This window comes from Excalfactoria chinensis, chromosome 30 (assembly GCF_039878825.1).
Source record: "Excalfactoria chinensis isolate bCotChi1 chromosome 30, bCotChi1.hap2, whole genome shotgun sequence".
Classification (NCBI taxonomy): domain Eukaryota; kingdom Metazoa; phylum Chordata; class Aves; order Galliformes; family Phasianidae; genus Excalfactoria; species Excalfactoria chinensis.
This window is the reverse complement of record NC_092854.1, coordinates 344988-368741: the sequence shown is the minus strand read 5'-3', so window position 1 is coordinate 368741 and position 23754 is coordinate 344988. Positions and strand designations below refer to the sequence as shown.

At 48.8% G+C, this 23754-nt stretch overlaps 2 protein-coding genes across 2 annotated transcripts; both read right to left on the bottom strand.

Moving 5' to 3' along the window:
• Nucleotides 1-255: 255 nt before the first annotated feature.
• Nucleotides 256-1188, bottom strand: LOC140263433 (olfactory receptor 14J1-like). Its single transcript, XM_072358318.1, has one exon. The coding sequence runs from the start codon at nucleotides 1186-1188 to the stop codon at nucleotides 256-258; it is 933 nt and encodes a 310-aa protein (XP_072214419.1).
• Nucleotides 1189-7131: 5943 nt separating this feature from the next.
• LOC140263404 (olfactory receptor 14J1-like) lies at nucleotides 7132-8067 on the bottom strand. Its single transcript, XM_072358280.1, has one exon. It carries the CDS (start codon nucleotides 8065-8067, stop codon nucleotides 7132-7134), a length of 936 nt encoding a protein of 311 aa, XP_072214381.1.
• Nucleotides 8068-23754: the final 15687 nt, after the last annotated feature.

Below are 23754 nucleotides of genomic sequence, written 5' to 3'. Positions count from 1 at the left end.
ACTGGACCCAGCACAGACCCCTGGGGGACACCACTAGAATCTTTTAACCTGTTGAGGTAATCTGGTTCCCTGCTTACATGAGCTCTTGGAGTAAGGAAATAGAAAATAAATAGGAACGAAGTGAAATAAATTTTTATTTGTAAGTTCAATAATATTTCTTTGCGGGTTGCTATATCAAACACAGTCAAACAATCAAAGATGCATAAAACATAAAGAACCATCACTGGGAACCGTGTAAGGAAGATGTACACTTTCTTAAAGCTGCAATAGTGTGTACTGCAACACCTTGCTGAGAGCATGCTTGATCTCCCTGTTCCTCATGCTGTAGATAATAGGGTTCAGTGTTGGAGGCACCACTGAATACAGAAGTGCCACCATCAGGTCCACAAATGGGGAAGAGAGAGAGGGGGGCTTCAGGTGGGCAAAAGCACCAGTGCTGACAAATAGAGAGACCACGGCCAGGTGAGGGAGGCACGTGGAGAAGGCTTTGTGTCGTCCCTGCTCAGAGGGCATCCTGAGCACGGCCATGAAGATCTGCACATAGGACACAACTATGAAAACAAAGCAGCCAAAGACCAAACTGGCACTAAAAATGAGAAGCACAACTTCCCTGAGGTAGGAGCCTGAGCAGGAGAGCTTGAGGATCTGGGGGACTTCACAGAAAAACTGGTTGACAACATTGCCTTGGCAGAGAGGCAATGAAAACGTACTGGCAGTGTGCAGAAGGGAATTGAGAACCCCAGAGCCCCAGGCAGCTGCTGCCATGGTGGCACAAGCTCTGCTGTCCATCAAGGTCCCGTAGTGCAGGGGCTTGCAGATGGCAACGTAGCGGTCATAGGACATGATGGTGAGAAGGTAAAATTCTGCTGAGAGGAATAAGAAAAAGCAAAACACCTGTGCAGCACATCCTGCGTAGGAGATGGCCCTGGTGTCCCAGAGGGCGTTGGCCATGGCTTTGGGGAGTGTGGTGGAGATGCAGCCCAGGTCGAGGAGAGCCAGGTTGAGCAGGAAGAAGTACATGGGGGTGTGCAGGCGGTGGTCGCAGGCTACGGCTGTGCTGATGAGGCCGTTGCCCAGGAGGGCAGCCAGGTAGATGCCCAGCAAGAGCCAGAAGTGCAGGAGCTGCAGCTGCCGCGTGTCTGCCAACGGCAGCAGGAGGAACTCACTGATGGAGCTGCTGTTCGGCATCTGCTGTTCCTGGGCTTGGAGTCCTGCTCAGAGTGCAGAAGATAATGACAAGTCCAAATCAATCTCAGAGACAGTCCTGCTATACTATAAAGGTTCTCCTTTCCCTTTGGAAAATGTTCATTTAAATCCAGAATTTGAATTTACTTTTCATGAGATTCACCATATAGAAGGTTAGTGTGCTCTTCCTTTCTTCTCATTTCCTAATCACATTTCAGCCTCCTGGATATTTTCCTCTTTACTCCAGCTGCTCTTCGAGGCCCCAGATCCAGCTTCTGTGCACTTCAAATTGTCTTAGACAAATCAGACAGTTTGCAGGACAAATCATCTATTAATGTCTGCAGAAAGCAATGATAAGTTAAAGTGACTTTATCCTTTTAGGAAGGAGAGGCTGAAAGCACTTTCTGTGTGACTGCTCAAAAAACAAAACAAAACAAAACAAAAACAACAAAAAACAAACAAACAAACAAACAAAAACAAAACAAAAAAAACAAAACAAAACGATGGATTGAAGAAATATTTGGGAGTCTCAGAGCTGTGCTCAAAATTGACAGCCTTTTAGATTTCTGCCGCCCATCCTTCCTGCCTCACCTCAGAAAAGGAAATGGAAAATCCCTGCCTTGGCTCTCCTCTTGCAAAGTACCCTCACAGACATCCTGCTGTGCAGTGGAGCTGTGATCCCCCTGCCCCAGGCAGCAGCTGTGGCAGCACAAGCCCCTCTACCGGGGGGCTCCTTCCCCCCACACGTCTCCCCGCAGCACCCTGGACAGCTCCCCGGGCAGGCTGAGTGCTGAGCCTGGCAGGCGGCAGAGTCCCATAGCCGGCACACAGCCCCTGGGGCACAGCAGGGACCCTGCTCTGCAGGACAGCCCTGGGCACCCGCCTGCAGCCCCATATGCACAGCCTGCAGCCATGCTGGGACACGCAGCCCTCAGGGCTGTGCTCTGATGCTGCAGCATGGAAGCCCTCAGCTGGAGCAGAAGGCTTTTTCCACTGTAAAGAAACATGCAGTGCCTGCAGCCAGATCTGCTATGGGATGTCCTGCATTTAGTTAACCCTCTATTAAAAGCCGCTCATGGTCTGCAGTGAGACTTACCATGTCATGGTCTGTGGGCAATGCTCCTGCACCGAGCTCACAGCCCGCTCACACCATTCACATCCTGCAAGCTCTCTCCCCTTTCTCTCCTCTCCTTCTGTCACCTGCAGGCTGTGCTGTGCACAAGAGCTGCTCCTGGGCACAGCTGTCTCTCTGCAGCACTGCCCACTTTTATGATCTCCCTGAGTCCCAGAAGCCCAGCCCAGCAGAATAGGATGACACTTTCATCCTTCCCACTCATCTCCCCTGAGATATCCCTGGGTCCTGATGGCCAACAGCTCCTGAAAGTCAACAGCATCATGACTGTGTCTAACTCATTTCTTGTACAAATTTTCCCAGTGAAAGACAAACCTCAACAGAAGCGAAATGGACATGGCATGCAGCTGACCACTGTGTTTTAGTGTTCATTCAATTGAAACACTTTTCCTGCTGTTTGTTGGCCAAAAACAAAAGGAATTCTTTCATGGACCATGTGTTTCTAGTTCTCTGTGGAAAACTAGTTGGAGCTGGTGCATATGAATTTTAACACTGAGTGGGTGAATGCAGAGGAGAAGATTGATGTGAAAAAAAGTGATGCAAGTCCCATGGGGCCAGTGTGAGTAGAAATAGGGTGGGGAGGTTGAGGAGGACATTTGCCCACACAGTAACAGAATAGAACTCACTGGGAACATTCCGGATTGATACCAGTTGCACAGTGCTGCTTTAATGACTTGTTTAAACTCAAATATAAATAAATAAACGACTGCTGGCTTCGGCCACTTTAAGCTCTCTCCATATTGCTCTCTATTTTGCTGTACAGGTTCTGAATACCTTAAGATGATGACAGGAAGGCACAAGGCTCAGGAGGCTCTTCAGGTGATAATGGGCCCCAGGCGATACTTGTTGACAAGTCCGTCAACCTGCAGTGCAGAGAGAAGACTGCACAAAGTGCTCAACAAGACAAAGGCAGAAGTAACAGTGAAGTTTCTTGGAGTATTAATGGGCCCACTGAGGGACACTAACAAGCAAGCTTCCCAAGGGACTTGTTAGAGCAGATAAGTGGAAGCCATGACTACAGGCAGGCAAAGGCACTGGCATGGTGGCTCTGATGCTGAGAAACCCCTGCTTTTTCTTATGAAGCAGAAAGGCCAAGCCCTGATTCCCAGGCCCTTGGCAGGGAGAACCTCATGCTGACTAAGGATCCTTCCTGGGGCAGTGGATGGAGGTCTGCATGATGTTAAATGAAAGACATGGGAGCAGAAGATCCCAGGCTCTGCATGGGGTGCAAGGATGCTGTGAAGTCCATGTCCCATGTGTGCCCTGTGTCTCATCTCAGGATGTGGGATGTGAGAAAGGCCCAGTCTGAACAAGCAGTCAATCCCAATGTAACTCTGAACTTCACATCTCTCAGTTCTGGTGACATCCTATGCACACTCTCCCATAATTTGATGACTTTTATGCTCTTCAGTGCCCAGAAGTGCACCCAGTGCTCCAGGTGAGGCTGCAGCAGTGCAGAGCAGACAGGGACAATCCTTTCCCTCACCCAGCTGGCAATGCCTTGCTTGATGCACTCCAATGGACCGCTGAGCTTCCTGGCTGCCTGGGCACACTGCTGACTCATGTTCAATTTGATGTTGACCAGGACCCCCAATCCTTTTCAGTCAGACCACTCTCCAGTGTCCCATATCCAGTCAGTGTGTATGTCCAGGATTGCCCCTACCCAGGTGCACAATCAGGCACTTGTTCTAGTTATACTTTATGCACTTGGTGCTTTGGACCAACTGGTACCCACTTCTCTGACTTGTCCACATCTCTCCCCAACTCATTTTAGGCAACAGCACCTCCTCATCTGGTCTCATCAGCAAACTTGCTCAGAATATCTTCTAGTCCTGCATGCAAGTCATGCACAAAAACATGAAAGAGAAGTGGCCCTAATATGGCGCCCTGGGGAACCCTGATAGTGACCATCTACCAGCCTGATGGAACCCAGTGACTATAGTCCTTTGGGCCAGACATACTGACCAACTGTTCACCTACCACGTTATGTTTGTGCCTAGCTGTATGAAGGACATTCTGCTCAGAAGGGTGTTGTGAGAAATAGTATCAAAAGCTCTACTGAAATCCTCAAGGATAACTTCAACTGGCTTCCCTTGATCAACCAATTTGCTAACCTTGTCATGAAAAGTCCGATAGTTAAACAGGACCTTCCCCTCTGGAAGTTGTGTTGGCTGTGACCAATGACAGAATTGTCCTTCAGCTGTTTTTCCATAACATCCACCATCATTGTCTCCATAATTTTACCAGGGACTGGATTGATTTGTAATTGCCCCTGTCACCTTTCTTGCTCTTCCTTACAATGAGAAAACATTTGCCAGCTACCTGTCAACTGGCATGACCCTCGATTTATTTAGATGCAATTGAAATGAGAGCCCTGAGAATACTAAGGTGTCATCAGTGAAAGAACGTACATGTGCCATAGCTTTGCAATGCCTTGAACTCCAGAGTATGCCACAGACGGAGCAGAGAGGAAGATCTGCCTCTTCTGTTGTGACCTCATCCATTTGGTGAGTAGAATAACACTGCATGCTACATGGGGAGTCTGTCTCTGCTTTGCTCACAGAGGAACGTTGCGGGGGGCTGCTCTCATGTCAGTGCAGATAAACTCACTTCCTCTTTATTCCTTTTCCCTCTGTAAACTATTCCACTATTTGTACCCTCATTTACACTTCCACATACCCTCAAGTACACTTCCATGTGCCATCAACTATTACACTTTCTTATACCATCAAAACAGTTTGTGAAACTATACTGTTTTTTAGATTCCATATACACCCTTAATACCACATAACTTTCCCTCAACAATCCCCTAATCCACCTGAACCTTAATTTTCTCTTAACCACCTCCCTCACACACTTCCCCACAAGTAGTACATAGTATTACATAAATGGGTTGACATTCATTAACACTCATTTTTCGGATTGAATGTAAACCTCTCCTCAGGACCCTGTTCCTAATCTATAGAGTACAAACTCCCGTCTTCTTACATACAAGCAGAACATACATATGAGTGGACAGACAACACAGAGTCTTTCACTTTGTTCGTCTCTGCCCAGTTCCTTTGCAGGAGGAAGGAAACACGGATCGGGACTCGGCACTCACCCCACATCTCACCTCTCTAGGGGCAGCATGGATGGGTATACCCTGAGTAGGATGTCTCCTCAAGACTTATGGGCTCCCCCTACCATACACATGTACCTGGTCTGCCTATGGATGGTCCTTGTCTGTCCCTGCAGTGATCAGGAGAGGAAGGGAGTCCATCAGAGAAATCTCAGGGTGCACCAAAAGTGTCCCCCCTCTCAGCTGGCCCTGCCGCCGAATAGAGCTGGTCCCATCTGGGCCACCAAATTGACCTGAGGAATCAAACTCTATAACCCAGTGTTAAGTTATAAAGCGGGATTGCATTTATTGGGTGCCAGGTGCAAAGGGGGATCACTCCATCTGTCTTGCAAACTAGCAAGCAGAAGCATTACATATTTCAAAGCCAAGTTCATACATATTCAGCAAATTTCCTGGAACACATCTACATATTCACATGCAGCAGCTCCAAGATTTTGCTACACATCCTGCAGTTGCTCCATGCTCTGGGAAAGATCCCGCTGTCACTCCACCCCTCATAATGAGCTCTGCAGTCACTCCTGCTGCAGGTCCTGTAGCTGTTCCAAGTATTGCGATAAGATAATAAAAGAAATTCCTCCCAAGGGAGGTGCACTGTGCCAGGAGGTACAGCCCTGTGGTCACTCCAACCCCTCCAATGAGCCCAGTGGCTGCTCCAAATTCATTGACAGATCCTGTGGTGATTCCAGCTCTAGCAATGAGCTCTGCAGTTACTCCAGCTCCTGCAACAGCCTGACAGCCACTTCAGCTCCTACAGTGAACCCTGTGGCTGTTAAAACCCCTGCAACAACTCCTGGACTTGTGAACAGATATGCATATGTGTCAGTAGCTATGCAAATATTTTGCAGCTGCATATGTTATATATATGTGAAAATATACCGTATGTTAGCATGTGTTTATATATATAGATACAGATCTATGTCATAATCATAATCCCTTCCCTTTTCTCTGTCACAGTAAATAGATTTAACTCAACAAATTCTAAACACAGCACTGCCCTCAGTCTCTTACAGATCTCCTAGGGACTCTTGAAACTATTCCTGCCACTCAGTGAAGAGCACCAGAAGATCTCGAGGTCTACTCAGGGAGCAGCTCCTGAGGTATATTCCTTACACCAACTTTGGAAGAGGCCTCCAGTTCTCTGGTCCTGCTCTGAAGTGGCTCTCTTGTTATGGCAGTGCCAACAAGGAGACCAGCTCTGACACAGCCGTTCATATTGCTGGCTACTGACCGCAGCACAGCAGTGCTGCTGTAGAGACAACAGGACTGTTGTCAGACACACGAAATCTTCAGGCTTGCACAAATGAGAGAATGTGAGAGCACTGCGGCAGTGTAAAGAGAACAGGAATGAAAAGAGCACGTTGTGCTGCTGTCTGTGGCTACCTTCTCCATAGACAGACAAGGTAGGAAGAGAGAAGAGCTAAGGAAAATCTATTTTGAGTGCATTTAAAAATCCCTTAACCAGTTCAGGGAATCTGGTTCCATGTTTACATCTGCTCTTGGACTGAGAAATGGAAATGAGGTAGGAAAGAAGTGAAATAAATTTTTATTTATAAGTTCGTTCACTTTTTTTTTTTTTTTTTTTTTTTTTTTTTTTTTTTTTTTTCAGGCTGCTATATCACACAATATCAAACAATCAAAGATGCATAAAACATAAAGAACCATCACTGGGAATCCTGAGACGAAGATGTGCACTTTATGGAAGCTGAAATAGTGCGTATTGCAACACCTTCCTGAGTGCGTGCTTGATCTCCCTGTTCCTCATGCTGTAGATAATAGGGTTCAGTGTTGGAGGAACCACTGAGTACAGAAGTGCCACCATCAGGTCCATGGATGGGGAGGAGATGGATGGGGGCTTCAGGTAGGCAAAAAAGGCAGTGCTGAGAAACAGGGAGACCACCGCCAGGTGAGGGAGGCACGTGGAGAAGGCTTTGTGCCGTCCCTGCACAGAGGGCATCCTCAGCACGGCCATGAAGATCTGCACATAGGACACAACAATGAAAAAAAAGCACCCAAAACCTAAACTGGCACCAAAAAAGAGAAGCACAACTTCCCTGAGGTAGGAGCCTGAGCAGGAGAGCTTGAGGATCTGGGGGACTTCACAGAAAAACTGGTTGACAACATTGCCTTGGCAGAGAGGCAGTGAAAACGTACTGGCAGTGTGCAGCAGGGAATTGAGAAGCCCAGCGCCCCAGGCAGCTGCTGCCATGGTGGCACAAGCTCTGCTGTCCATCAAGGTCCCATAGTGCAGGGGCTTGCAGATGGCAACGTAGCGGTCATAGGACATGATGGTGAGAAATGAAAACTCTGCTGAGACAAAGTAGAAATAGAAAAAGATCTGTGCAGCACATCCTGCGTAGGAGATGGCCCTGGTGTCCCAGAGGGCGTTGGCCATGGCTCTGGGGAGAGTGGTGGAGATGCAGCCCAGGTCGAGGAGGGCCAGGTTGAGCAGGAAGAAGTACATGGGGGTGTGCAGGCGGCGGTCGCAGGCTACGGCTGTGCTGATGAGGCCGTTGCCCAGGAGGGCAGCCAGGTAGATGCCCAGCAAGAGCCAGAAGTACAGGAGCTGCAGCTGCCGTGTGTCTGCCAACGGCAGCAGGAGGAACTCGCTGATGGAGCTGCTGTTGGGCATCTGCTGTTCCTGGGCTTGGAGTTCTGTTCAGAGTAAAGAAAATAGTGACAAATGCAGACCATTCGCTGAGACACTCCTCCAGCTATACTATAAAAGTTCTCCTTTCTGCTCACTGCTGTTCTATAAAAAATTGCCTTTCCCTTTGGAAAATGTTCATTTAACTCCAGAACTTGAATTAATTTTCATGCGAAACCATGACAATGACATTCACAGTCACTTAATGAGTAGAAGATTAGGGACCTCTTACTTTCTTCTCATTTCCAAATATTAGCTCAGACTTCTGGATATTTTCTTGTTTACTTCAACTGCTCTTCGAGACTCCAGCACCAGTCTCTGTGAACTTCAGCTTCTCGTAGGGAAATCAGACTATTTGCAGTACGTGAGAAATATTAATGTCTGCAGAAAAACACAAGAACTGAAACTGATTGTATCCTTTTAGGAAGGAGAGGCTGAATCTACTTTCTTTGTCACTGTTCACAAAACAAACGATGGATTGAAGAAATACTGGGGAGTCTCAGAGTTGTGTTTAAATTTGACAGCCCCTTTTAGATTTCTCCCTGGTATCCTCTTTCCTTCTCTGAGAACAGGAAAAAGAAAATCCCTGCCTTGGCTCTCCTCTTGCAAAGAACACTCAGAAACATTCAGTTGTGCAGTTCAGCTGTGATCCCCCTGCCCCAGGTAGCAGCTGTGGCAGCACAAGCCCCTCTACCGGGGGGCTCCTTCCCCCCACACGTCTCCCCGCAGCACCCTGGACAGCTCCCCGGGCAGGCTGAGTGCTGAGCCTGGCAGGCGGCAGAGTCCCATAGCCGGCACACAGCCCCTGGGGCACAGCAGGGACCCTGCTCTGCAGGACAGCCCAGGGCACCCGCCTGCAGCCCCACATGCACAGCCTGCAGCCGTGCTGGGACACGCAGCCCTCAGGGCTGTGCTTTCGTACTGCAGAATGGAAACCCTCAGCTAAAGCAGAAGTCTTTTTCCACAATAAAGAAACATGCAGTGCCTACAGCCAGATCTGCTATGGGATGTCCCGCATTTAGTTAACCCTCTATGGAAAGCAGCTCAGAGTCTGCAGTGAGACTTACCATGTCATGGTCTGTGAGCAATGCTCCTGCACCGAGCTCACAGCCTGCGCACTGCATACACATCCTGCAAGCTCTCTCCCCTTTCTCTCCTCTCCTTCTGACACCTGCAGGCTGTGCTGTGCACGTGATCTGCTCCTGGGCACAGCTGTCTCTGCAGCACCATCCTCTTTTATGATCTCCCTGTGTCCCAGGAGCCCAGCCCAGCTCAGCACACCAGAGTATTTGAGTTTCTCTTCCTCAGTGCTTCCTCTGGAGATTTCCCTGGGACTCCAGAGCTGAATGTTCCTGATAGACAGCACGGTCATCTCTGAAAAAGGCTCTTGGATGTCGGATAAACTTGACTGACTGATTCCAGAAGCATGGTTTGGAGTTGAGGAAACAACCTCTCTAACCTGGAGTTAGGTTTTAAAGCAGGAATGCATGTATTCGGCGCTGGGTGCAAAGGGGATCAGTTCTTCCTTGCACACCAGCAAGCAGAAGTGTTACTTATTTTACTGTCACGCTGATCCATATTCAGCAGATCTCCTGGAACTCATCTACATATTCATTATTTTCCAGGAACTCATTTACATTCTGTCCCTCCCTCTGGCACATGCGCTGTTTGTAGCTGGGTTCTTCCTGCAGTGGTCGTGGGGATGAAATCAGGCATCTTCCTTGCAAACACTCAATGTCTTCCTCATTCGGTCCCTTTTACCCCATCATGTTTGATAGAAGTAGTCTGGTTCTGTCTGGCTTCTTCCATTTAGAGTACAGGGTGCTATTCCTTTAATGTAACTGCTCATCCTACGTGTTTATGGGCCCATATACCTGTCTTCTACCTTTGAGACTGTCGTGGGTTAGCCTAAAATCTACCGGCACCCATGACAGGGGTATAGACGGCCTGCAGGGCCGCTATCCCAAAAGGAAAAGAAAACAGAGAAAGAGAAAATAAATACAGCGGCAACGATCTAAAGAGGCACACTATTTTACTAAATACTATATTGGAATACAGAATAACACAATATAATGCAATATAATTGGAATTAAGGCTAACAAATCAAGTGAAATAAGAGAGAGTGAGTCCCGAAACCGAGAGGCCTACTGTAACTCTAGGCGAAACGGCTGGAACGCTCCCACACGGCTCTCCCCCTGGCTGGCAGGATCCAAGAGAGCGAGTCCAGCACTGAAGTGAGATTATATAGTCCTGGTCATATGACTGACCGTGGTGCTCCCTGGGACATGTAGTCTTCTTTCTGTGAGCAGCAGATTCGTCAAAATTATCTATGCTTAACATGATGTTATGATGTGGAATACCGATAGCAAAATTACAAAATTGCAAAACCATGACATTCCACCCCTTATTCTACATCATTACATTATGCTTATTACACACACACACACACGTATATAGTTGTGAGTAATCAGCAACCTTATTTTCTTAACAACTTATATCTATTTCATGCAAATCTTTAGGCTGAAAATAAAACTCTGTAACTTAACACACTATTATTTGCTAAGTCGAGGAAATGGCAAAACTGCCAAAAAGAGGAACATGATAACGGTGGAGGGAAGAAAAGGAGAAAGGCAGCACTAGCAGGGCGTCCCCCACGTCAAGGTGCACTCATCCTTTCCCTAAGCTACAGGGCCACTGCACAGAGGACTTCTTGGGACTGTCCTCCTCTGTCTCCATCACTGGATGTCAGGGCAGGAGCCCAGAGCATAAGCAGAGGGGAGAAGCAGACCAGCATCACTGCTGGTGGTATGGCCATCCTCCAAGTCATCCATTCCCTTCAGTGGAACAGAAGCATCAAGGAGAGGCTCAGCAAGAAACTCCCCAGCAGGTGATCACAGTATCACAGTATTGTGCGAGTTGGAAGGGACCTTAGAGGTCATCGAGTCCAACTCCCGGGATTCGAGCCCTCTGTGTAGCAGAGCGACACTTCTACCACTTGTGCCACAGCGGGGATTCGAACCCAGGCCTCCGGTGTTGCAAGCGGCACTTCTATCACCGCACCACCGGGGCACACGATTGTGCCAGCAGCCTCACATCCTGGTTTGGAGAGTTCAGCTCCAAACCCTCATAGGGGAACAGTGAACCCAGGCCTCGTGGCTGCGGGATGACCCCCCTCACTGCGGGGTGGCTCACTTGGCACATCCACACCATCCTCACCATGAGCTCCTGCTTCTTGCCCAGGTGACAGGGATAGGAGTGGAACTGCTGGGGCAGTGTCTGGAGTACCATTCCTCCATAGAACTTGCTTCTCCAGCCCTAATATGGTATTTCGGGCGATAGCATGGGGTACTGGTACTGCGTATGTTTCAAGCCACCCAGTGGTTGCCTCCACCATGGTGAGCACATAACGCTTACCATTGCGAGATCATGGCAAGGTGATATAATCAATCTACCATGCCTCCCCATATTTATATTTTTGCCATCGCCCTTCCCCCCAAAAAGTTTTCATCCTCTTGGCTTGTTTAATTATGGCGCATATTTCACAGTCATGAATGACCAGAGCAATAGCATGCATAATTAAGTCCACCCCTCGGTCTCTGGACCACTTGTATGTTGCATCTGTTGCTTGATGGCCTGAGGTCTCATGGGCCCATCGAGCTAGGAATAATTCAGTCTTGTTCTGCCAGTCCAAGTCTATTTGAGCCACCTCAGTTTTGGCAGCTCGATCAACCTGATGGTTATTTTGATGTTCTTCAGTGGCCTTACTCTTAGGCACGTGAGCATCTACATGGCGCACCTTTACAACAATGTTTCTTATTTGGGCAGCAATGTCTTTCCACAGTTCAGCAGCCCAAATAGGTTTACCTCTTCGTCGTTGCCAGTTGTTTTGTTCCCACTGCTGCAACCACCCCCATAAGGCATTTTCCACCATCCATGAGTCAGTATAAAGATGAAGCATTGGCCACCTCTCCCGTTCAGCCACATCTAAGGCCACCCCTCATGCCGGACAGCCAGGCCTCCAGTGGGCTGGATGGGGGCAGTGCAGTTCTCCTGCCCCATGGCCATAGCGGTGGGCGCCTGCTCAGCCTGGAAGCGCACCAACCCCTTCCAGATATGGAACAGACCCACCGGGAGAGCCGAGACCGGTGTTGTCCGCTTGGGGTTGCGCTGCTCCGCTACAGGCTGCCTCGTCTGGGCTCGGGAAGGAGCCTTGCTCTGGCCGGAGGTTGTTACACTTGGACTAGAGGGCGTCGTGCTCAGACTGGAGGGCGTTGCGCTCGGACTGGAGAGTGTCGTGTCCAGACTGGAGGGTGTCACACTCGGACTGGAGAGTGTCACGCTCGGACTGGAGAGTGTCACGCTCGGACTGAAGGGCATCTCGCTCGGACCGAAGGGCATCTCTCACAGACTGGGGTGCGTCTTGCCTGGACCAGAAAGCATCAAGTTCGGACCGGGAGGTGTCACGCTGATATAGGAGGTCATTTCTCTCAGCTCTGAGACTCTCCATCTCGATTCTGAGACTCTCTATCTCAGCTTCAGAAACTTTTTCCCTCTCTGCCCTTTCAGCTCTGAGACTCTCTCTCTCAGCTTCAAAATTGAATAAGGCCCAATAGGCATTAGCCAGGCCCCAAATCATTTGTGCCTCCTGAGATCTGCCTGTGCCGCAACATTCCTGCCTCAAATATGCGATCAAGCTCTCAGGATTCTTCAAGTGTTCAGGAGTAAAGCTCCATGACACTGAAGATGTCTGCCTTTTTAAAGTCTCCTCAAAGCCTCTCCACACTCCCTGCCACTCAGTATTCTCTGGTTCTGGGGAAGACTTCCTCAGAATGTTATAAATCCAGATACTGAGTGAGATTAATAAAATAACAAACAGTATGTTCAGGGAAATTAACAGTGTGGTCAAATGGGCATTCAAAAACTGCATTAAGGATTCAGGGAAGGGACAAGGAGCATGCAGTCCCCTGAAAAGCAGTTTTACAAGCAGTTTTAACAGAGCACACATTTTTTTTTCCTCTCTTCAATAACAAGATAGCAGAGCTAAAAGTTTACAAAATATTCTGGGGTATTGGCAGTCCGCCTGGACTTTCAAGGTCAAGCTCCCAGGTGCCGAAACGTAAACTTTAGATAGCTCCTTAACGAAAAAAAAAACTCGTAGCTCTGTAAGAAGCTAAAGGAACAGCAGGAAAAACAGCAGCTTTTGCAGTTTTTGCCAACTTTTGCCCCTTTTTGCCCAAATTTCTTGGCAATCTGCCCGCATTCTCCACCAATAATCCTGTCGTGGGTTAGCCTAAAATCTACCGGCACCCATGACAGGGGTATAGACGGCCTGCAGGGCCGCTATCCCAAAAGGAAAAGAAAACAGAGAAAGAGAAAATAAATACAGCGGCAACGATCTAAAGAGGCACACTATTTTACTAAATACTATATTGGAATACAGAATAACACAATATAATGCAATATAATTGGAATTAAGGCTAACAAATCAAGTGAAATAAGAGAGAGTGAGTCCCGAAACCGAGAGGCCTACTGTAACTCTAGGCGAAACGGCTGGAACGCTCCCACACGGCTCTCCCCCTGGCTGGCAGGATCCAAGAGAGCGAGTCCAGCACTGAAGTGAGATTATATAGTCCTGGTCATATGACTGACCGTGGTGCTCCCTGGGACATGTAGTCTTCTTTCTGTGAGCAGCAGATTCGTCAAAATTATCTATGCTTAACATGATGTTATGATGTGGAATACCGATAGCAAAATTACAAAATTGCAAAACCATGACAGAGACTAACTCTTTTACTGTATCAGGTTGTCCTAACAGATTGCGTTTGCCTAGCAGGAGTGTAAATGCCTGACCTGGAAAGCTCTGCTCCTGGCCCATAATAAAAAAGACACACAGACAAGGACAGGGACTCTCTGACTCCCCCTTTGCAGGGCTGTCATTCAGATGAGGCAATCAGTGCAGGTGTCTCATGTCCAGATGTAAAACCCTGGGGTTGAAAGGAGATTCACTTCCCCACAGACCCATGGGAGATGGTACTCCTCTTGACTCGAAGCAGATGTGCACAAGGAGATGACAGTATGCATGAGCCCCTGGTCTGAATCCTTGGCCTTTCTTAAGATGGAAGTGACTTGCTCAAAAACAGTCATTCAATGAGCACAAGGTGCCTGTGGTGCTCATAGATGTGCACAGCAGTGCCTGCAAGCTGTAGTAGACAACATCTGGGAAAGCCACCTCCTTCCTGAGCATCAGCTAGGGGCCAGACGGGGCATGGGAGTATTCTTGGCCATCCTAAATGACATCAGATGTTCGAGTAATGGGCACCTGAAAGTGCAGCGTTATTCAGCTGACCAAATGGATGAGCTCAGCAGAAGCAGAGACTGATCTTTCTCTATTCTCCATCTATTGCAAATTCCAGAGCTTAAGGCATTCCACCACTGTGACACACCTACATTTTCTCACAGTTGACATGTTTGTTTATTCAGGGCTCTCATTGGAATGGCAGTTCCCTGGGGTCTCCAGCACACCCCCAGCCAGCTGGCAAATGCAGCTGAGGACCTTCAGGAAAGCCATGTCCTGGTAGTGACAATGCTTGCTGGACAAATTTGCGCCACCTTTCAAAGAGTTTACTCCCCTCCTGGGTGTAGGTTCCCTTCAGGTACTGAAAACTGCAATGAGGTCACCCCACAGCCTTCTCTTCTCCAGGCTGAGCAAGCCTAACTCCTTCAGCCTGTCCTCATAGGGGAAGTGCTCCAGCCCCCTGATCATCTTCATGACCCTCCTCTGGACCCTTTCCAACAGCCCCATGCCTTTCTTGTACTGAGGGACCCACACCTGGACACAGTACTCCAGATGGGGCCTCACAAGAGCATAGTAGAGAGGGACAATTGCCTCCCTATCCCTGCTGACCACCCTTCTCCTGATGGAGCCCAGGATCCCATTTGCCTTCCGAGCCGCCAGAGCGCACTGCTGGCTCATGTTAAGTCTCTCGTCCATCAGGACCCCCAGGTCCTTCTCTGCTGAGCTGCTCTCAAGGATCACTCCTCCCAGCCTGCACAGGTGCCTGGGGTTCTTCGGCCCAAGTGCAAAACCTTGCACTTTGACACGTTGAACCTCATTAGTTTCACCTGAGCCCAGCTTTCCAGCCTGTCAAGGTCCCTCTGAATGGCATCCCTTCCTTCCACCATATCAACCGCACCACTCAGCTTGGTGTTGTCAGCAAACTTGCTGAGGGTGCACTCAATTCCCTCATCGATGTCATTAACAAAGATGTTAAAAAGCATCGGTCCCAAGACAGACCCTTGAGAAACAACACTCGCTACCAGCTTCCACCTGGACATAGAGTCATTGACCACCACCCTCTGTCTGCAGCCTTTCAACCAATTGCTTATCCATCGAGTTGTCCACCCATGAAATCCACTTCCCTTCCAATTTGGAGATGAGGATGTGGTGGGGGACCATGTCAAAGGCCTTGCTCGTGTACAGGTAAATGACATCGGTCGCCTTCCCTTCATCCACCATAGCTGTCACTCCATCACAGAAGGTCACAGGATTAGTTAAGCATGACCTTCCCTGGTGAAGCCGTGCTGGCTGTCTCGGATCACATGCTCATTCTTTATGTGATTGAGCATGTTGTCCAGGAGGATCTGTTCCATGATCTTCCCAGGCACGGAGGTGAGACTCACCGGCCTGTATTTCCCCGAGTCCTCCCTGCTCCCCTTCTTGTATATGGGAGTGACGTGACCCTTCCTCCAGTCATCCGGGACCTCACCTGACAGCCACGACTTAGCAAATATGATGGAGAGCGGCTCGGCAACCACCTCAGCCAGCTCCTTCAGGACCCTGGGATGCACGCCATCTGGCCACATAGACTTGTACACATTCAGTCTAAGGAGGCAATCTCGGACTTGCTCTACCCTTACAGTGGGGAGGGATTCACCTCCTTGGTCCCCACATAGAGGTTTGGGGGTGCAAGGCTTAGAAACGTGAAAAAGACTAGAATCCTGGCCACCAGTGAAGACCGAGGTGAAGAACTCATTCAGCACCTCAGCTTTCTCTTCATCTGTTGAAGCCAGTTCTCCTTTTAAATTTATCAAAGTTGGTACGCCTATTTTGGCCCGTCTCTTCTGGCCAATGTACCTGTAGAAGGTTTTCTTATTGTTTTTCATGTCCCTCGCCAAGTTCAGTTCTGCCTGCGCCTTGGCTTCCCTGATCCAACGTCTGCAAGTCCGGACGGCATCCCTGTATTCTTCTGAGGTGACACAGCCTTGTTTCCAGAGCTTGTACACCCCTTTCTTCGCCCTCAGTTCTCTCAGCAGGTCCTTGCTGAGCCATGCCGGTTTCCTACCTTTCTTATTCAGTGGAGCCCACTTTCTTATTCAGTGGAATGGAGACCTCTTGTGCTTCCAGGAGGGCATCCTTGAAGAGCAGCCAGCTCTCCTCAACATCCTTGTCTTTGAGGGCAGCACGCCAGGGGATCTTGGCTAGGAGTCCATTGAGTAGCTTGAAGTCTGCTCTTCTAAAGTTCAGTGTCCTGATCCTTCTCATTTCCAGGCCCACATCGCTTGTCCTTCACTGTGATTCCATCAATCCCTTCCTATCTCTGTCTAACTCATTTCTTGTACAGTTATTCCCTGTGAATGTCAAACCTCAATAGAAGCAGCTTGGACATGACATGCAGTAGATCAGTGTGTTTTACCGTTCATTCAATTGCATCACCTTTCCTACTGTTTGTTGGCAAAAAAAAAAAATAAAATAAATAAAAATAAAAAGAATTCTTTCCTTGCCCGTTTGCAGCTGATTCTCTGAGAAAAGCCAGTTGGAGTTGCTGAAAGGGAGACTAAACACTGAGCGGGTGGCTGCAGAGGAGAAGAGTGATGTGAGGAAAAGTGATGCAAGTCCCATGGGGCCAATGTGAGTAGAAATGGGGTGGAGTGGTTGAGAAGAACATTTGTCGACACAGAATAGAACGCACTGGGGACATCCTGGATTGATACCAATTGCACAGTGCTGCTTTAAAACTTGTTTATACCCAGCTCTAAATAAATAGACAGTAAATGTCTGCTGGACTCTTTTTCTTTAAGATCTCTCCAGGTACCCCTCCATTTTGCTGCACAAGTTCTGAAAACTTGAAGAAAATAACAGGAAGGCACAAGGCACAGGTGGCTCTTCAGGTTATAATGAGCCCCAGGGTGCATTTGATGCTGAGTCCATCAACCTCCAGTGCAGAGAGAAGTTTGCACAGAGTGCTCAACAAGACAAAGGCAGAAGTAACAGTGAACTTTCTTGGAGTATTAATGGGCCCACTGAGGAACATTAACAAGCAAGCTTCCCAAGGGACTAGTTAGAGAAGATAATTGGAAGATATGACTACAGGCAATGAAAGGCACTGGCATGGTGGCCTAGATGTGTAGAAACCCCTCCTTTGTCTTATGAAGCAGACAGGCCAAGCCCTGATCCCCAGACCCTTGGTAGAGAGAACCTCATGCTGACTAAGGATCCTTCCTGGGGCAGTGGGTTGGAGGTCAGTATGATGTTAAATGAAAGACATGGGACAGAAGATCCCAGGCTCTGCATGGGCTGCAGAGACACTGTGAAGTTCATGTCCCATGTGTGCCCTGTGTCTCATCGCAGGATGTGGGATGTGAGAAGGGCCCAGTCTGAACAAGCAGTCAATCCCAATGAAACTCTGAACTTCACATCTCTCAGTTCCAGTGCCTTCCTTTGCACACCCTCCCATGGTTTAACGTCCTTTATGTTCTGTGTTGCCCAGAAGTGCACCCAGTGCTCCAGGTGAGGCAGCAGCAGTGCAGAGCAGACAGGGACAATCCTTTCCCTCACTGACCTGGTAATACCTTGCTTGATGCACTCCAATGGACCGCTGAGCTTCCTGGCTGCCTGGGCACAGTGCTGACTCATGTTCAATTTGATGCTGACCAGGAACCCAATCTTTTCAGTCAGACACTCTAGTGTCCCATATCCAGTCAGTGTGTATGTCCAGGGTTGCTCCTACCCAGGTGCACAATCAGGCACTTGATGTACTTTATGCACTTGGTGCTTTGGACCAACTGGTACCCACTTCTCTGACTTGTCCACATCTCTCTGCAAGTCCTCTCCCCACTCAGTGGAGGCAACAGCACCTCATAACCTGGTATCATTAGCAGATTTGCTCAGAACATCTTCTAGTCCTTCATGCAAGTCATGCGCAAAAACATGAAAGAGAAGTGGCCCTAAAATGGAGCCCTGGGGAACCCTGATAGTGACCATCTACCAGCCTGATGGAACCCAGTGATTACAGTCCTTTGGGCCTGACCTATTGACTAACTGTTCACCCACCATGTTATATTTGTGCCTAGCGGTATGAAGGACATTCTGCCCAGAGGGGTATCAAAAGCTCTACTGAAATCCTCAAGGATAACTTCAGCTGGCTTCCCTTGATCAACCAATTTGCTAACCTTGTCATAAGAGGTCCAATAGTTAAACAGGACCTTCCCCTCTGGAAGTTGTGTTGGATGTGACCAATGACAGAATTGTCCTTCAGCTGTTTTCTCCATCACTCCCACCATCATTTTCTCCATCATTTTACCAGGCACTGGAGTGAGACTGACAGGTCCATAATTGCCCCTGTCGCCTTTCTTGCTCTTCCTTACAATGAGACAACATTTGCCAGCTTCCTGTCAACTGGCATGACCCTACATTTATTTAGATGCAATTGAAATGAGAGCCCTGAGAACACTAAGGTGTCATCATTGAAAGAACATAGACATGCCATAGCTTTGCAATGCCTTGAACTCTGGAGTATGCCACAGATGGAGCAGAGAGGAATATCCGCCTCTTCTCTTTTGAGCTCATCCTTGTATAAGTAGAATAACACTACCTGATACATGGGGACGCTGTCTCTTCTTTGCTCTGCTCTGCTCACAGAGGAGCGGTGCAGGGGGTTGCTCTCATGTCAGTGCAGATAAACTCACTTCCTCTTTAACCCTTTTTTCTCTGTAAACTCTTTCACTATTTGAACCCTCATTCATACTTCCACATACCCTCAAGTACACTTCCATATGCCATCAACAATTGCAGTTTCTTATACCTTCAAAACAGTTTGTCAAACAATACAGTTCTTCCACAAACAGCTTTAATACCATCTATCTTTCCATTAACAGTCTGTATTGTTCAGTTACAAACATCTCGCCACAGAACCTGCACTGACTGGCCCACCAACCTCACACACTTTCTCACAGGCAGTACATCGTATTACATAAATGGGTTGACACTTATTATATTGGATAATAAAAAAGGCTTTTTAGACTATGTTAAGAGTGAAAACTAAGGAGACTGTGGGTCCCCTACTAAGTGAGGGGGGTGTTATGGTAATGGAGTGTGCTGAGAAGCTGTAGATACTGAAGGCCTTCTTTGCTTCTGTCTTTTGTGAAAAAGCTCTCCCTCAGGAATCCCAGACCCTGGTGATTAGTATGAGGGTCTAGGGAATGGAAGAAGTGCCGTTAGTCAGGGAAGAGCTGGTCCATGAGCGCCTAGGCCACACCAATGTTCATAAAGCCATGGGACATTACGGGGTGTATCCATGGATGCTGAGGGAGCTAGCAGCGGTGATTTCTGCACCACTCACGATCATCTTTGAGAGGTCTTGGAGAATAGGGGAGGTGCCTGAAGACTGGACGACAGACAATGCCACTCTGGTCTGCAAAAAGGGCAAGAATGAAGATCCGAGCAATTACAGGCTAGGCAGCCTCAGCTCTGTCCCTGGAAATGTGATGGAACAGCTTGTGCTGGAAGTCATTTCCCGACAGTTGGATGAAAAGGAGGTTGTCAGGAGTAGTCAGCATGGGTCCGCAAAGGAGAGGTCATGATCAACCAACCTGACAGCCTTCTATGACATTGTCTCCAGCTGGGTGGATGGGGGGGAGAGCGGTAGATGTCGTCTACCTTGATTTCAGCAAGCCATTTGATATTGTCTCCCACGATATCCTTATAACAAAGATAAGGAAGAGTGGGAAAGATGAGGGAACAGTGAGGTGGTCTGTGAACTGTCTGACTTGCAGAGCACAGAGGATCGTTGTTGGCAGTGCAGAGTACAGTTGGAGTCATGTAAGTAGCTCCTGGGTAGTATACCAGGGGTTGGTGCTGAGTCCGGTCTTGTTCAACATCTTTATCAGCTAACTTGACAAGGGGGTAGTGGCCACCCTCAGCAAGTTTACTGATGATACGTAGTTGTGAGGATTGGCTGACACGCCTGAAGGCTGTGCTGCCATTCAGCGAGACCTGGACAGGCTGGAGAGCTGGGCGGCAAGAAACCAGATGAGGTTTAAGAAAAGCAAGTGTAGAGTCTTGCACCTAGGAAGAAATAATTGAATGCACCAGGACAGGTTGGGGGATGAGCTGCTGGAGAGGAGCTCTGCAGAGAGGACCTGGATGTCGTGATGGATGACAGGTTGGCCATGAGCCAGCAGTGTGCCCTCATGGCAAAAAAGTCCAATGGCATTCTGGGGTGCATGAAAAAGAGCATGGCCAGCAGGTTGAGGGAGTTGATCCTTCGCCTCTTTTAGCTGCCCTGGTAAGGCCTCATCTGGAGTACTGTGTCCAGTCCTGGGCTCTCCAGTACAAAAAAAGACAGGGATCTCTTGGAAAGAGTCCAGCAGAGGTCCACAAATATGGTGAAGGGTCGGAAGCATCTCCCCTATGAAGAAAGGCTAAGTGAGCTGGGTCTGTTTAGCCTTGAGAAAAGAAGACTGATAGGGGACGTGATCCAGGTCTATAAATATCTGAGGTGTGGGGTCAAGGTGGCAAGACCAGGCTCTTTTCAGCAGTGTGTGAAGTCAGGACAAGGGGTAATGGACAGAAACTGGAGCGTAGGAAGTTCTGCAAAAATGTGTGCAAGAAGTTCTTAATGGTGAGGGTGACTGAGCACTGGAACAGGCTGCTCAAGGGGGTTGTGGAGTCTCCTTGTCTGGAGATATTCAAGATGGACACCTACCTGTGCGCCTCCCTGGTGTTCCCCAAGGGTCTGGTGCTGGGGCCTGTCCTCTTCACTATCTTTATTGATGGCGTGGATGAGGGCATTGGGGGCATCCTATGTAGGTTTGTGGATTACACCAAATTGCCTGGGAGTGTGGATCTGTCTCAGTTTAGCAAGGCCCTACGGAGGGATCTGGACAGGCTGGAGAGCTGGGCTGAAGCCAATGGGATGAGGTTCACTAGGCCAAATGCCACGTCCTGCTCTTTGGGACCTGGAATGGACTGCTCAGGGTGTTGGTGGTGTCACCAACCCTGGAGGTGTTCAAGGAATGACTGGATGTTGTGTTGAGGGACATGGATTAGTGGGAGCTATTGGTGGTAGATGAACAGTTTGACTGGATGCTCTTTAAGGTCTTTTGAAACCATGGTGATTCTATGATTCAATGATATTGTGTCCTTCTCTGGGTGCCCTTTTAGTTTCAGCAAACACTCTCTGGGAGGACTCACCGCATGTCTGGAACTAGTCACTGACCACTAGAAATCCGGTGTTAAATTCAACAGATTTTAATGTACTGTCATGATGCTGTTGTCTTTCAGGAGCTGTTTGCCATGAGGACCCAGGGACATCTCAGGGGAGAGGAGAGGGAAGGATAAACATGACATATTCTTCTGCTGAGCTGGGCCGGGCTCCTGGGACACAGGGAGCTCTTAAAAATGGGCAGGGCTGCAGAGAGACAGCTGTGCCCAGAAGCAGCTCTAGTGCACAGCACAGCCTGCAGGTAAAGGAAGGAGAGGAGAGAAAGGGGAGAGAGCATGCAGGATGTGTACGGTGTGAGCAGGCTGTGAGCTCACTGCAGGAGCATTGCTGACAGACAATGACACGGTAAGTCTCACTTCAGTCCATACAGATGCTATTCATAGAGGGTTAACTAAAACTGCGACATCCCATAGCAGATCTGGCTGCAGGCACTGCATGTTTCTTTACTGTGGAAAAAGCCTTCTCCTCCAGCTGAGGGCTTCCATGCTGCAGCATCAGAGCACAGCCCTGAGGGCTGCGTGTCCCTGCATGGCTGCAGGCTGTGCAGCTGGGGCTGCAGGCGGGTGCCCAGGGCTGTCCTGCAGAGCAGGGTCCCTGCTGTGCCCCAGGGGCTGTGTGCCGGCTATGGGACTCTGCCGCCTGCCAGGCTCAGCACTCAGCCTGCCCAGGAAGCTGTCCAGGGTGCTGCGGGGAGACGTGTGGGGGAAGGAGCCCCCCGGTAGAGGGGCTTGTGCTGCCACAGCTGCTGCCTGGGGCAGGGGATCACAGCTCCACTGCACAGCAGTATGTCTGTAAGGGTACTTTGAAAGAGGAGAGTGCCAAGTCAGAGATTTTTTTTCCATTTTCTGTTTATAGGGAAGGCATTAAGGATTGGAGGCAGAAATCTAATAGGGGTTGTAAAATTTAAAACAAAACTACGTTACTCCCAAATACTTCTTCAATCAATCGCTTGCTTCGTGGACGGTCACACAGGTTTTGCTTTCAGCGTCCTGCTTCTAAAAAGAAATAATCCGTTTAAGTTTTCTTACTTTTCTACAGACATTAATAAATGCACTTATCATGAAAACAAGCATCTTGGTCTAAGACAAATTGAAGTGCAAAGAAGATGGGATTGGGGACTCTAAGACCTGATGAAGTAAAGATATGAGACATGTAATTAGTTCCTAAGAGGAAAGTATTCAGGAGGCTGAGATACGATTAGGAAATGAGAAGAAAGTAAGAGCTCCCTAATCTTCTGCTCCTTAAGGTATGCTGAATTTCATGAAAACAAATACAAGTTCTGGAGTTAAATGAACATTTTCCAAAGGCAAAGGGGAACTTATATAGTATAGCAGGAGGAGTGAGTCTGAGAATGGTGTGGACTTGTCATTATCTTCTGCACTCTGAACAGGACTCCAAGCCCAGGAACAGCAGATGCCCAACAGCAGCTCCATCAGCGAGTTCCTCCTGCTGCCGTTGGCAGACACGCGGCAGCTGCAGCTCCTGCACTTCTGGCTCTTGCTGGGCATCTTCCTGGCTGCCCTCCTGGGCAACGGCCTCATCAGCACAGCCGTAGCCTGCGACCGCCGCCTGCACACCCCCATGTACTTCTTCCTGCTCAACCTGGCCCTCCTCGACCTGGGCTGCATCTCCACCACTCTCCCCAAAGCCATGGCCAACGCCCTCTGGGACACCAGGGCCATCTCCTACACAGGATGTGCTGCACAGATCTTTTTCTACTTCTACTTTGTCTCAGCAGAGTTTTCCGTTCTCACCATCATGTCCTATGACCGCTACGTTGCCATCTGCAAGCCCCTGCACTACGGGACCTTGATGGACAGCAGAGCTTGTGCCACCATGGCAGCAGCTGCCTGGGGTGCTGGGATTCTCTATTCCCTGCTGCACACTGCCAGTACGTTTTCACTGACTCTCTGCCAAGGCAATGTTGTCAACCAGTTTTTCTGTGAGGTCCCCCAGATCCTCAAGCTCTCCTGCTCAGAATCAAATCTCAGGAAAGTTGTGCTTGTCATTTTTAGTATCAGTTTATTCTTTGGGTGCTTTGTTTTCATAGTGGTGTCCTATGTGCAGATCTTCCTTGCTGTGCTGATGATGCCCTCAGAGCAGGGACGGCACAAAGCCTTCTCCACGTGCCTCCCTCACCTGGCCGTGGTCTCCCTGTTTCTCATCTCTG

Excerpts from the sequence above, each read along its gene's own strand:
- LOC140263404 (XM_072358280.1), bottom strand. The coding sequence starts at position 8,067 with ATGCCCAACAGCAGCTCCATCAGCGAGTTCCTCCTGCTGCCGTTGGCA.
- LOC140263433 (XM_072358318.1), bottom strand. The coding sequence starts at position 1,188 with ATGCCGAACAGCAGCTCCATCAGTGAGTTCCTCCTGCTGCCGTTGGCA.